The following is a 14,170-nucleotide window of genomic DNA, read 5'->3' as shown; positions in this document are numbered from 1 at the left end:
CTGTTTCCTCTACGGGCCCTCCAGTCCCATATCTTAGATTATCTGGCCTTGACTTTCTTTTGAAGGCAAAACAAGATAATTTTTTTTTTCAAAACCAAAATAACTCTGCTGCATGCTCACCCCAATTACGCCACTGTGGCAGAGTTGGGAAGAGGTTTCTTTCTTCTAAAGGGATAGAACCAACTCGAAATATGAGTAAGAGCACTGTCTTGGGGTTTTATTGCTATGATTAGATGTCACGACCACAGCAACTCTTAAAAAGAAAAAAAAATTAACTGGGGCTGGCTTACCATTCAGAGGGTCAGTCCTTTATAATAATAATCACGGTGGGAAGCATGGCGGCGTGCAGGCAGACACGGTGCTGGAGAAGGAGCCGAGAGTCCTCCATCTGGATCTGCAGGCAGCAGAGAGAGACTGAGCCACACGAAAAATGGCTTGAGTTTCCGAGTCCTCAGTCTCCTTCTCCCTAGGATACACTTCTTCCAACAACACCTTCTCTACCAAGGCCACACCTCCTAGTGGCGCCACTTCGTATGGACCTATGGGGGCCATTTTTATTGTTTACCAAAAATATATTAGTGCACGGTTGTGAAGCCTTGGTAGATGTTGGCATTTTCATCTTAATGGTATTGCAAATAGCATCTCCCAGCCCTGGCTTCCCACTGACTTGATGACAGTTTTGATATAGAGATGACCTTCTCACTCTCTTTATTTGTAAATGTTACCTCTATGATAGCATGCATTGTGACTACTTTTGATCACTAAAGTAACCTCAAAAGCTAATGTCGTATCTGGCAACAATAACCGTTCAATAAGCTTCCAGAAAATCAAAGAATTTGTGAGTCAGTGATTGAGTGAAGGGTGTTTTACAAGTTCCTTTGTAGAAAAAGACACAAGACTGAATCTTTTCTTTCTTACAGCTCACCCCTATATATAATCTGGTTCCTTTGAAAATAAAAGATTCATACATAAAGAGACAAAACTTGGAAAGAGCTATCGAAAACTATATCAATGAGTTCAATGTGAAAAAATGCCATCCGTGTCAAAATGGAGGCACAGTGGTTCTCCTGGACGGACAGTGCCTGTGCTCCTGCCCACCCGCATATAAGGGGATCGCCTGTGAAACCAGTGAACGAAAGTTCACTTAAGGTGAGAGGAACTTATTTTGATATTTTTAAAGACAATAGTATTCACCATATGGTTAGATAATATAAAAATGAACTCTTAAATTATTTTGTCATGAACTCCTATACTATATTACATATAGTCTAAATATATCAGTACTTACTAAGTAGTACAGATTGACAAATCAGCTCTCATAATCTATTTTAACATCATCTACCTCTACATATTATTTAAACAGCAATATATACTATAATATAAAATATATTGTATAATATATTATATATAAGCAAATTGATTGTATAATTCCCTCTCCCTACCTCTCCCTTACATTCTTCTGTATTTTTATTGTTCCCTTTCTTCTCTCCTTCATTTCTTCTTTTAGTCTCCTGGTTATGCTAATCTATAGGCATGATAGAGACATGCAATCCGGAACCCAAATCAATTAATATCTCCACTGAATGCTTTATAATTTCCCTAGGAATGAGTTTTCTGCTTGTGTGCACCCTACACTTTCCCTTAGCTATTCCAGCATCCATTTCCTTGACCTTCCCAACACAAGCTAAACAGCTCCTTCCACTGTGGAAATGTGCCTCATATTTGACTCTAATGCATCATTTTCGGCCTGGTGCCTGGACAAGTGTGCTTCATGGTGACACAGACAGCAGTGGGGAGAACATATGCGCGGTATATGGTCCCAAAGTTGAAGCCCGATTCAACATGAAGGTTTTACATCTTTTTGTTTTCTATAGGAATAAAAAAAAAGCAAATCCAGGTTCACATGGAAAAGGGGGAAAATATACCAAGACTTTCCAATTTCATATCCCACCCCGAAACGAAACCTCACTGCCAAGTGGAAATCTGCTTGCTTCATGGAAATCTTACCAATCCCTGAAGTTTTCTCTCTTTTAGGTCCACAGTGCCTCCCCCCTCCTTTAACGCCTATAATGCTTCCATTTCTTGTTCCTTAATGAAGAGTCAGCAGTGAGATACGCCAGGACTGCTTTTTCCCACAGGCAATGCCAATCTCTTGTTAATAAAGCAAAGTTAAATTAAAAACAGAACGTTGTTCTAAAAGGCTTTAAGTAATTGCCAAGCTGCTTTGTATGATTAATATATTCCACCAGTCCCATTACCGAGTCTGTACCATGTAATTTCGCTCTTATTTACGCAGTTGTTTCATTTGCCTGTGCGTTTATATGTGCATGCGCTCATTTGGCAGATGCTGAACGCCTACCACAGGCGCAGCACTCTGCTCCTATTGAGTTTTGATGTCCAACTTAACTCTGCGTGTCTGGGAGGGAAGGCTGTGATATGTACACCAAAAACTGCCGGGTTAAGCCTTGTGAAATGGCCTCTGTTTTGCAAACAAAACAAACTCCAGCAATTTCATACAGTTTAGTTTTGAGTTGTCAGGCTTCTGAGCTGTGTAGGGTAAGGCTGCCTAGAGAAGGAGCTGATTAAAATTGGCTATAGTCTTTCCACGAAACGGCAGTAGAGTCTGAGGAGTGTGTGTGTGTGTGTATCACACACAGAGAGACAGAGAGAGAGAGACAGAGACAGAGACAGAGAGACAGAGACAGAGACAGACAGAGACAGAGACAGAGAGAGTAGGGAAGGAGAGCAGGACAGTAAGACTGAGCACACATGTGAACCACCACACATGTAGAGGGCAGGAAACAACCTCGGTGCTGGTCCCTGCCTTCCACCTTAAGACAGGGTGACTTTGCTGATTGGGTTTGATATTTTTCTACTGTACACACCCAGCAAACTGGTTTTTATGTTTCTGGGGATCCTTCTGTCTCTGATTCCCAACTCTCCAGAAGAGCTATGGGACTAGAGATGCTCACACCAAGTGTAGACTTTTTACATAGGCCCCCAAGATCCAAACACAGGTCCTTGTGCTTACACAGAAAGCAATCTTATAAACCAAGCAAGTTCTCCTAGACCTGAGAACTCTTGGTTTTAAAAGGGTCTGAAGGAAAGGAGGGGGAAGGTAATGGAGGGAAGGAGAGAATGGAAATAAAGAGGAGACAGAGAGAAATAGTCAGAGAATAAAGAAATGCGATGGGGAGGCAAAATACTAAAGGGAAAATGTAAAATCAAAATTAGATACCACATAATTAAATACAAATATCATATAGCATGACAATTCCACTGTTGCTCTTACTATTAGATATTCCACACATCTATAAATTTAGATTTTTTTCAGTTCATAGAAATTCTCAGTGATTACTGAATACATAAATTATTCATAGGCAAATAATTTCAAAGGTGGAAGTTTAAACTAAGCATCAAGACTTTTAACAGCAAACAAAAATGTTACTAGCTATGAGATGCATTGTGATACAGAATAATATTATTAAATTTATTACGGATACAATACTCAAAGTGCCAGGCTTCCTGGAACTTAAACTGTGTCCGGTGAGTTCACAAGAATTTCTCCACTCTGCATCTTCTGTACCTGAGCACTGAGTTAATTAAGAAGAATTGCAATTTGTTGGCTACGCAAACATAAATTCTAGACTCTGTTCTTAATCTGCTGTTGAGAGGTTTTGACTGGGAATCTTTGGATCAAGGGAAGTTACTGGAGTAACTACTAAGAATCCTTTTAATGGTTCTGAATCGCCAATGTCAGTGGATAACAGGGTGACGCTGCTGCTCCATCTGTCACCCCACTGATCGCCAGGCCTGCTTCGGCTGATCTGGCTCATCGAGCGTCTTCTTCCTCCCTCAGCACTCCATGTGAGTCCCTCTGAAACTCAGTCAAAAAGGAAAAGAAATGACCGTCCCCAAATAAAGGAGAAGTGGCCTTCATTCAAGGGTAAGAATAGCCACAGTCCCCTGTTAGAACCCCTATCAGCTTTTCAAATGTCAAACGGAAAACAATAAAAACTTGGTCAGGCCTCCTCGGTTCAATTTATTCATTTATCATAGTCGGGAGAGGAATGTAACTGTGGGGATGGTCTCAGTCCATTGACTCATTTTCATACTCAAACTCGTTCTTTCTTTCTCCTCTCTCGTCTCTCCTTCCCTCACCCCTCCCTCTCCTCCCCACAGCTATCTATAGACCTAGTAATTCACTTCCAGGTTCTTTATTGGCAGCACAATTCTCTAACTTCAAATGTAAACTGTCTGGCAAACTATGTTTCCAGCAGGGTGCACCCTTGAGACATCAAAAACAACCCAATAGTGCTCAGTGCACAGCAGAAAGTCTCTAAGTCTAATGGAGGGAAGACAACTAGACAGCAAGAGTGACAACGACCTGCTGGGCAAGAGGCAGTCTATGCCCTCATTGGTCTGTTTGGAAAAACCAGTGTACCTTTGTCCATGCAGTGGCATGCAGTGTGGCTGCCTCATCCCATATGCCCTCTGAAGGAGCACACCATCGTCCTGGGAGAGACATGTATGAGGATAATTACCCTCTGAAGGAGCACACCATAGTCCTGGGAGAGACATGTATGAGGATAATTGCCCTCTGAAGTCCACACTAACATTAAAAACTCTCACACTAAACCACTATTGAAAGAGGCCGTTATTGGAATCTCTGTGAGTTCGAGGCCAGCCTGGTCTACATAGCTAGTTCCAGGACAGCTAAGACGACACAGAGAAACCCTGTCTCAAAAAAAAAAAAAAAAAAGAAAGAAAGAAAGGAAGGAAGGAAGAAATTAAGGAAAGAAACCATTATCAAAATGACTCAAGTTAATTAGATAGGTGTTCATGTTTCTTGGTGCTTGGTGGGCTAAGGAATGGCCAGAGATTTGCTGGGTAATACTCTGCCTTTTATTGTACTCAAAATTTGGGCTGTTTGTTCTTGTTTGTTTATTTGTTTGTTTGTTTCAAGATGGGGTTTCTTTGTGTAGCTTAGACCAGGTAATCTTGAACTCACAAAGAGCCGCCTGCCTCTGCTTCAGGAATGCTGGAATTAAAGGCATATACCATCAATGTCTGGTTTGTTTATTCATTTCTTATCACTGACAGTTAAAAGAAAATCAATATTCTGGGTATGAAAAATTATCCTGACCCCAGCCTTACACCATTGTCTGTCATTTAATGGTAGTGTTTGTCCTAAATAGTTACTTATGAGAGAAAACCTAAAACAGTGGGCTCAACATACAGTTAAATTTTATTTTGATGAAATGATTTTATTTTACACACTCATAATTCCCAGAATAGTTAACATCTACCTCTCCACTTCCCCCACCCCTGTCCCTTTCAACCTAATCTTATACCAAGTAAATATTACTATGCTAAGAACAGAAAATTGTTCTAAGAAAAGAATAGTGTGACAGCTTGACAATGGACAAGTTATTAAACTTTTAAGCCCTAAATAAATATGTTCAGGGATATTAATAGGTCCTTCATGGAATTATTGATGTACAAATTCATTGAGGTCAAAGTCCCTCGAGATCTTTGCACCTAAAAGGCGGCCTATAGTAGTGATTACTATTGTCATCATGCAAGGTTATTGGTCATAATGTACCATTTGTGACATTAGATAAACAAGAAGATTCTATCTGAAAATTGAGATAAACAGTCCATGGCAGAATACCTTAGTAACTTGCCTCTAAAAAATAGATTGGTGGCCTGTTTTTGTTTTGAAGATTGTCTTACAGTGGGCTTCTATAACAACAAACACTAAACAGTGGCTTCTAGCAACAGAGCTGTGTTTCTTGCCTGTGTTAGAAGCTGGTGTGACAAGATCAAGGTAGCAGCAGACCCCATGGCTGGTAAGAATGATGTGTGGATCACAGGTGGCATCTTTCCACGGTGTTCTCAGACGGTGGAAGGAGAAAATAAACCCATGTTTATGAACATTTTAATCCATTTCACAAAAGCTCTGTTCCCATGACCTCAATGGTTCCCAGAGTCCCCTACCTGTTATTGCCTTCACATTTAGGATTATGTCTCATTTTATTGATTTGGGGAAATTAAGCATTCATAGAAAGTAGTTCTTGTTTTTTTTTTTAATATTATTGTGGTCAAATATTGGTAATATTCAACTTACTATTTTGGCTGGGCATGGTGACAACCTTAGGAAGGATTATAGGATATCAGAAATGAGGGTAGCCTGGGTTACATTCAGAGGTGCTATCCAAAAATAAAAAATAATTTTTAGATATCCGGCAATAAAAGTTTTTTAAAAAACTATTTTAAGCCGGGCAATGGTGGCGCACGCCTTTAATCCCAGCACTCGGGAGGCAGAGGCAGGCGGATCTCTGTGAGTTCGAGACCAGCCTGGTCTACAAGAGCTAGTTCCAGGACAGGCTCCAAAACAACAGAGAAACCCTGTCTCAAAAAAACTAAAAAAAAAAAAAAACCATTTTAAGTATTTGTAAGTGTGTGGTTCAATAGCATTAAGTACATTTACAGTGATGTACAACATCCCCTGAATTTCTTTCTACCGCAAACTAAAGTTCTGTGCCTATTAAGCAATGACTCAAATCTCCATTCTGACAGCTCTGGTTCCAGCTCGTCTGTTCTCTGTTCTAGGAATTTGCCTACATTAGGCATCACTTATAGATGGGACAATAGAACAGTTGTTCTTTTGTGTGTGGCTTATTTCACTTAGCATAACATGTCAAAGTTCATCTCTATTATAAAGTATGTTAACATATAACTTGTTTTGTTTTGCTTTGCTTTGGTGATAGTCTCTTGGAGCCAGTGGCTACCTTGAATGCTTGATCCTCCGGCCTTTGCCTGCTAAGTGTTATGACTATAGACCTGCGTCCCAGCACTAAGCCTCATAATTGTATTTTGGGGTGAGATAATACGACATATATACGTTATATACATTAATTCTCCATTTCTTTATGATGGACACCTGAGTTGCTTTCACAGTTGAATAATGGTCTTCTGGCAATGAGTGTGCAATTATCCCACAAACCTATGAACACCTCATTTTCGATAAAGGAGCTAAAAGTATACAATGGAAGAAAGAAAGCATCTTCAACAAATGGTGCTGGCACAACTGGATGTCAACCTGTAGAAGAATGAAAATAGACCCATATCTATCACCGTGCACAAAACTCAAGTCCAAATGGATTAAAGACCTCAATATCAGCCCGAAAACACTGAACCTGTTTCAATTTCTTAATTTCTAACCAATATTTGTAACCTTCTGCTCTTTTTATATAATAGAAATCCTCATGAGCATGGAGTATTATCACAAAGTGGCATTAACTTGAACTCTCCTATTAGTGATATTGAGTATTTTTAATAGACATTATTGGGCATAAATGCATTCAATTTCTGTGCCTATTTTGAATCAAGTAGTTTGCTGTGTTGTTTAGTTATAGGAGTTCTTTATATATTCTGGATACTAATCCCTTGTCAAGTATTTGCTTTAAAAATGTGATCTTCCATTCTGGAGTTCCATTTTTAATCTCTCTATGGTGTCCTTTGATGCCATTAAAATTTAATGCCTTTAATGCCATTAAAGTTCATTTTACGTATTTCTTCTTTTGTTGGCTGAGATACTGAGGTCATACTCAAGAAATTATGAGACCCAAAAATCAGTTTTCCCACACTTTTCCCAGTTTTTTCTAAGTGTTTATAACTTTATTAGTTCTGATATTTGGGTGTTTAGTTTATTTTATCCGATATAATGTCAGCCTCCAGACCACTCCTTTGCAAGTGTATATCAAATCTTTCTAGTATCATTCAATGACTTAATGATTCTTTTGTTCAAACCTTATGGTAAATTGCTAAAGTTAATAACCCAAGAATGGATCAAAGAAAAGACAGCTAGAATAGCATTAAATTGCTTGAAAAATCAGATTTAATAAATTTGTTTTCAAATAGACGTTATAGTTTCTCCTAATAACATTAAGTAAAACCACTGACTTCCAAAATGCCCCATAAGAATGCCTTAGTGTGCTGGGTAGTAGTGGTGCACGCCTTTAATCCCAGCACTCAGGAGGCAGAGGCAGGCGGATCTCTGTGAGTTCGAGGCCAGCCTGGTCTACAAGAGCTAGTTCCAGGACAGGAACCAAAAGCTATGGAGAAACCCTGTCTCGAAAAATTCAAAAAAAAAAAAAGAATGCCTTAGTGTTGGGTGTAGAAACATGGCTCAGAAACTAAGAACTACATCTTCTCTTCCGGAGGATCAAGGTTGGATTCCTAGCCACCACAGGGCAGCTTGCTAGTATTTGTAACTCCAGGTATGGAGTTCCAATGCCCTTTTCTGGCCTCTGTGGGCACTGACCACATATAGTACATGGATATGCATGCAGGCAAAACACTTATGTGTAGAATAATAAATGTTTAAAAAGAATGTACTGGTGGTATCAAGAGGCAAGCACGGCTGCCTTCTAAAATGCACCATACAGTTAAATACAGAAGCATTCCCATTCTGACCACAGGGAAGCAGGTTGAATGATTCCATATGTAGAGAGGCTTCCTGTCTAGTGGACCCTAGCCCACAAATGGAGAACTGGCGTGGTTCTAAGCTACAAAGAGTGAGGATATGACGGAAGATGGAGGGAAGCTTATGGAAAAAAGAAAAAATTAAGACTGTTCTAAAATGTGCTATTTTAAACAAATTTGTGAAAACATTCTAAAAGGAAACAAGATACGAGCTCTGGTAACTAAAAGGAGACAAGATATGCCCTCTGGTAACATTTACACTATTTTGAAATGAAGTTGTTTCTATCTTCAAATACTGAGATAAGACTAAAAGTTTGCCCCTTATTTTCTCTCTGTCTGTAAAATTACAAGGCACGGCTGCTTATTTGCCTACTCCTCTTAATGATCCTTTCTGCTGGACAAGAAACTTCCGAAGGAAAGAGCCTAGGAAGGAAGAAGCGGCAGGAGGAGGAGAAGAAAAGAAAGGTGGACAATCAAGGACAATGCGAAGATCCACTCTGTGTGGGGCTTTTCCTCTCTTCTGCCCGCTATCCAAGTTGGCAAAGGCAGAATCCAAGCCCTTGAAGTTGTATATGCCAAAAGACACAAAACTACAATTAAGAGATTACATTTAGATGTGTTTTTCAGAAGAATAAGCATGAACTATAGAAGTAGGAAATGAGCCGGGCAGGAGCAGTGCAGGCCTTTAATCCCAGCGCTCGGAGGCAGGTGGATTTCTGTGAGTTCAAGGCCAGCCTGGTCTACAGAGCAAGTTTCAGAACAGGCTCCAAATCTAGGAAGAAACCCATCCCAAAATAAATAAATAAATAAACAAACAAACAAACAAATAAAAATTAAAAGAGGAAGTAAGAAATGGAGGACACAACCAGCAGACTCAGAGAGATTCAAGTCCCCAAATACCTAAGAAAGGGTAAGTCATGAATTAGAAACAAAAGAGCGAAAGCACAGAATGCAGGAATTGCGCACAAAGTATGTCCTTTGTCTGCTCGTTGTCCACATTAGTTGGCTTGATGAAAGCCTCCTTAGGATCCGAGTTCCTTTTCCATAGTCCTGCTACCGCTTAGTAAATAGTCATCCAGGTTTGCCTGTGAAGGGTAGCTGTTCCTTGCCCTTCTAGAGTTTAAAGATAACTTTCACTTCTTATTGAAACATATTAAGAACTCTCCTTTGACCAAAGGGTAAATACATTTGAAAGTCACTGAATGTAATTAACATTCCTTCTTTCAGATACTTGATTTCTTAATCATTTTTTAGACTTTTATTTTAATTTTATGCATTTGAGTGTTTTGCCTGTGTGTCCCTTGGAACTGGGGTTACCGATGGTTGTAAACTAGCCAGGCATCAAACCCGGGGTACTCTTCAAGAGCAACAATTGCCCTTAACTGCTGTGCCACCTCTCCAGCCCCTTAACAGCGTTGCTTTTATTTTCGATTATAAATATGCATGTGTACATGTTGGTATGCACACAGAAATCTAAGTGCCTGTGGAGGTCAAAGGCTCCAGATTCCCCTGGAGGCCTAGTTATAGGTGATAACTATATGTCTAGGTGAGCCACCCTACATAGGTGCTGGAAACCAAGTCAAGTCCTCTGAAAGAGCAATAGTCGCTCCTAACTGCTCCGCCATTTCTCCAGTCTCCAGCTCCTTGATGTTATGAAACACAACCTGCTTTCCTAAAAAATAGGAAGAAAGAGAAAGAAAAGGACCCATGCTTTGAAAACAAAAAGTAAAAGGAGGCCTGATTAAGAAGTGCCCGCTCTTCCCCACTTGCCTCCCTTAACTACACCGGCTGTCTTTCTCTCTTCCTGACTCTTCCCTATCTGGCCGAGCAGAAGCCTTAGTTTCCTTGAACTCCTGCGACTCTACTTCCTGAGTCAGAGCTGTCCTTACCGGGCACAGTGTAAATGCACGTGAGTCAAAAAGACAGACGCTTATAAAATGGTGGTTTTAACTGGTCTTGCCAGTGGGTTGGGTGCGGGAAACTGGGTCACTAGCCACGTCTGATTTGGATGCGTCCTCAGAGCGCAGCAGTGCCACGGTCCCAGCATGAACTTCTGTTTCAGCCGAGCAACGCCCATGGTGGGCTTTGTGGGATGGCATACGCGTGCAGTATCAGCATACAAAGCCATATCTGTTTTAATCAGATTCAAAAAAGAACACAGGAGTCCCAAATAGGTCTTTAAGAAAAATAAACCTAATTTGTAATGTAGGGGTCGGGGGTAGAGGGCAGTGTGAAAAATAATTCTCACTGAGGAGGTACAATTTAACCCAACCCACGTGACAGCATTGAAGCATAAAGACAAACACACTGAAAAGCATCATCTCTTGTGTATTCAAAAAACTCCAGAGAAAGGGGCGGGGGCAGGGGGGGTGCCTGAGGAAATTCCCAGGAGGAGGTGACATCACCATCCCTGTGTTCTCCTCTCTTGTATCTCCTATCCAGGCATGTTAGTGTCGTGTACATGGAATAGCTGTCTGTTAAAATCCTCCTGGTTATAAAGAAGAAATGGTATCAGAAATCATGTCTCCCCAACCTTCTATGCAATGTCCACCACGCTCCTTTGACGACATAATTGATAAAGCATTAGCAGTGTTTAAAAACATGATCCCTAGTGGAACTTAAATTCAGTCCTTGCTCTCTCCTTCATCTACTGCAAACTGACTTTATCTTTTATGTGCACTTGGTTCCTTTCACACATCCGTGTCTCTGGACTTCACCATTTCCATAAAGTCACCATGGTGACCACGGGACATGCATGCTCCTTTCTCCTTTGCCTGAGCAGAAAAAAAAATATTTCCTTCAATGCAAATGGGAAGAGAGAGCACAGACCACACTGTTTGAAGAACTATCAGCACTCTGCATTCCCTGGGCGACTCCTTCCTGCCAGGAGCAGGTATCGGTTCAGAGCTCAGGCTTAGAAAATGCAGCTTGCTTTACCTTTTGAAGATGACCAAGGCCTTGATGTCCTGTCTCCTTGCATTAATCAGGGCCTGATGGACTTAGCTGACTTCACAGGAAATATGATCGTTTTATTTTCCCTCATTGCAAGGTGGAATGTTTCGCATAACCTCTATAGTTCCAAAACTAAGAACCGGTTGGGTGTTTAGAGTTAGGAAACACAACTCCTTCGCCTTCCCTGTCTCAGCCGAAGGGCCTTCCTTAAAACTTCAGCAGTAACAAAAATTTACCTCACCCTGCGTTTAGAGACAAGCACAAGTTCAAATGGGATTCAGATAACTGTGACGATTCTGCAAGTTTCCGTACCCAGAGGCTGGTCTAACTGGCTACACTTTTAACAAACGACTGCTAAATTTATCATGTCATTTTTATTCAGTTTTGGATATGAAGACTACTGTGATACTAAGAATAAGACATCCTGTAGCATGTAACGAAATGCCTTTAAACACTTGGGACTTACCTGGGAGGTTTAAACAAATCCTGATGTTTAGGCTTCAACCAAAGAGAGCCTGGCTGAGAGGCTGAAAGGGTTTGCACATTGGCAGGTTTTAAAAGTTCCCCAGGTGAGTCTGGTGTGCAGCCTCGCTAAAGGCCATTGTTTCAACTCTAACCAGTACCTGTACTGCGATAGTCTCCGTTCCAGCAGAGCACTTCTGGACAGTTCCACGCCAATGCCCTCGTGTCCAAATGTGTCATAGCTAAAAGCTTGCTGCTTTGCCCTGAGTGTCCTCCTGTATTCATGGGTTGTTTATAGGATGTCAAAAGCCAGGCAGTTTCCAGTTGCTGCCTACCACCCTAGATTAGAACCACACCTTAAACTCCACTCCTCTTCATAATGCCTAAAAATGTCAGGGGCAATCAATCACCAGACTGCTCTGTAGCCTGGGCCTTGTTTCCCAGCCATATCTTGCTCTTTTTCTCCAGCAATAATGCTATCTACATTTATTTATTTTTATTTTTATTTATTTTTCTTTTTTTGAGGGCGTTTTCTAGACAGAATTTCTCTGTATAGCCCTGGCTGCCCTGGAACTCAATCTGTAGACTAGGCTGGCCTAGAACTCACAGAGATCCGCCTGCCTCTGCCTCCTGAGTGCTGGGAATTAAAGGTGTGCACTTCCACCATTCGGCCCCTTTATTAATTTTTTTTAGCTATCTACATTTTTAATCGCAAACTGTTTCTTAGAAATACTTTCATATTAAGAAAGAAATAACAGAACTGGGCATGGTGGTGCATGCCTTGAATCTTAGCACTCAAAAGGCAGAGTCAGGCAGATCTTTATGAGCTCAAGGCCAGCCTGGTCTACAAGAGAATTCCAGGAAGTCAGGTCTGTTACACAGAGATACCCTGTTTCGATAAATCATAAGGGAAAGGGGGAAGAAAAAGGAAGAAATAACAGAGAATATATTTGTTGTTTAAGGTTTATTCTGTATGGATATGGTAGTGACTAAAGATAGCTCAGTGTCCTGTACAGAAACTTAGTGACCTTGGGCTTAATAATCAAACACCCTAGAACCTAACAGAAGAGCTAGAAGCCTAGGGCCCAGAGCTCAGGATTCAGCTGCCTTTCTTTGGCTGTGGAACAGAAAATTACCCATGCCCTTGAACTCACTTTGATGGCAAACTCTGCACTCAAAATAAAGGAGCTAAATCATGCATCAGGATGTTCTTGGAGTGGCTGATTGGGAATGATGAGATCTGAGAAAAAGATAAAATCCTCTGAACTATAGCTAGTTCAGAATGTATCTATTTAGCAATGTGGGTGTCAAAAGCAGCCGGCACTAACAAGCATTGCTCCACGATTAAGAAACCCATCTCTTAGCTTAACCTTTACTGCGCTTTCTGAGTGACATGAATGACGTTCTGGGATAAGCTTCATGAGTAGTGCTGCCGCTTAAATTTTACAGCAGGGGCACTAATGTATTTGAAGTTGTTGAGTGAATGCTCAGGTTCTTTTCATCCTTTTTTAATTTTATACTTTTTTTTTTTTACTGAACTGGTATGCATTCAAAGTTGAAAAACTAAAAAACAGCATAGAACAAAACAAGAAATACTTGTTATACCTCCAGTCAAGTCAATAAACTATTATCATTTTATTGTGATCCTTCATAAATGGATGGGTAGGTGGATAGATAGATGGATAAATAGACGTGGACAAACAATAGATTGATAGATATAGATGGATGGATGATTGATAGACATAAGATATTAGATAGACAGAGATAGATAGATAGATAGATAGATAGATAGATAGATAGATAGATAGATAGATAGATAGATGATAGATAGATGAAGATAGATAATCAACAGGTACATTCACATGCATCCCATAATAGAGGCTGTTAAGTATAAACAGGTTAATAACCCTGAGAATTCAGAATCCAGACCCTTTTTAAATTTGGTGTTAATCTTTCAGCCTCAAAGTTTCCCTTACCCCTTTCTCTCAGGTTGTTAACTATAAGAGAAACCTGGCCAGTCATACAATGTCCCTGGGCTGAGATAAAATGCAAATCGAGCCTTCCATATCAACGTGTGAAGGCTGGTTAGACCACACTGCTCAGAAAAGGAAGTATGCTCTTAACAGCTAACTTGCACACTCATTGCCGGCGTCACAGCCTTTGCAGGGTCGCAGAGTGCCAAGGCGTAGCAGCTCTTCCCGGCAATCATGGTAAGTCACCGATCTTCTGGATCTCTGGTCTTCTGGCAAGCATGCCAGTCTTCTGT

At 40.6% G+C, this 14,170-nt stretch overlaps 2 protein-coding genes across 4 annotated transcripts in view; both read left to right on the top strand.

Moving 5' to 3' along the window:
• C9 (complement C9) overlaps positions 1-1,150 on the top strand; it is a 37,279-nt gene extending 36,129 nt beyond the window's left edge. Inside the window, exon 10 of the mRNA XM_075975950.1 lies at positions 921-1,150. Within this exon, the coding sequence (XP_075832065.1) occupies positions 921-1,148 (228 nt within the window). The 3' untranslated portion in view covers positions 1,149-1,150. The remainder of the gene's footprint in view (positions 1-920) is intronic.
• A 12,884-nt stretch (positions 1,151-14,034) lies between these two features.
• Fyb1 (FYN binding protein 1) overlaps positions 14,035-14,170 on the top strand; it is a 126,928-nt gene continuing 126,792 nt past the window's right edge. For all 3 annotated transcript variants that reach the window (XR_012910876.1, XM_075975947.1, XM_075975949.1), the window contains exon 1: positions 14,035-14,114. Coding sequence is in view for 2 of the 3 variants with exons in the window: in XM_075975947.1 (XP_075832062.1) it covers positions 14,112-14,114 (3 nt within the window). In the remaining variant the exon portion in view is untranslated. The remainder of the gene's footprint in view (positions 14,115-14,170) is intronic.

This window comes from Microtus pennsylvanicus, chromosome 6 (genome assembly GCF_037038515.1).
Source record: "Microtus pennsylvanicus isolate mMicPen1 chromosome 6, mMicPen1.hap1, whole genome shotgun sequence".
Taxonomy (NCBI): Eukaryota; Metazoa; Chordata; class Mammalia; order Rodentia; family Cricetidae; genus Microtus; species Microtus pennsylvanicus.
This window is presented reverse-complemented; position numbering and strand designations above follow the sequence as displayed.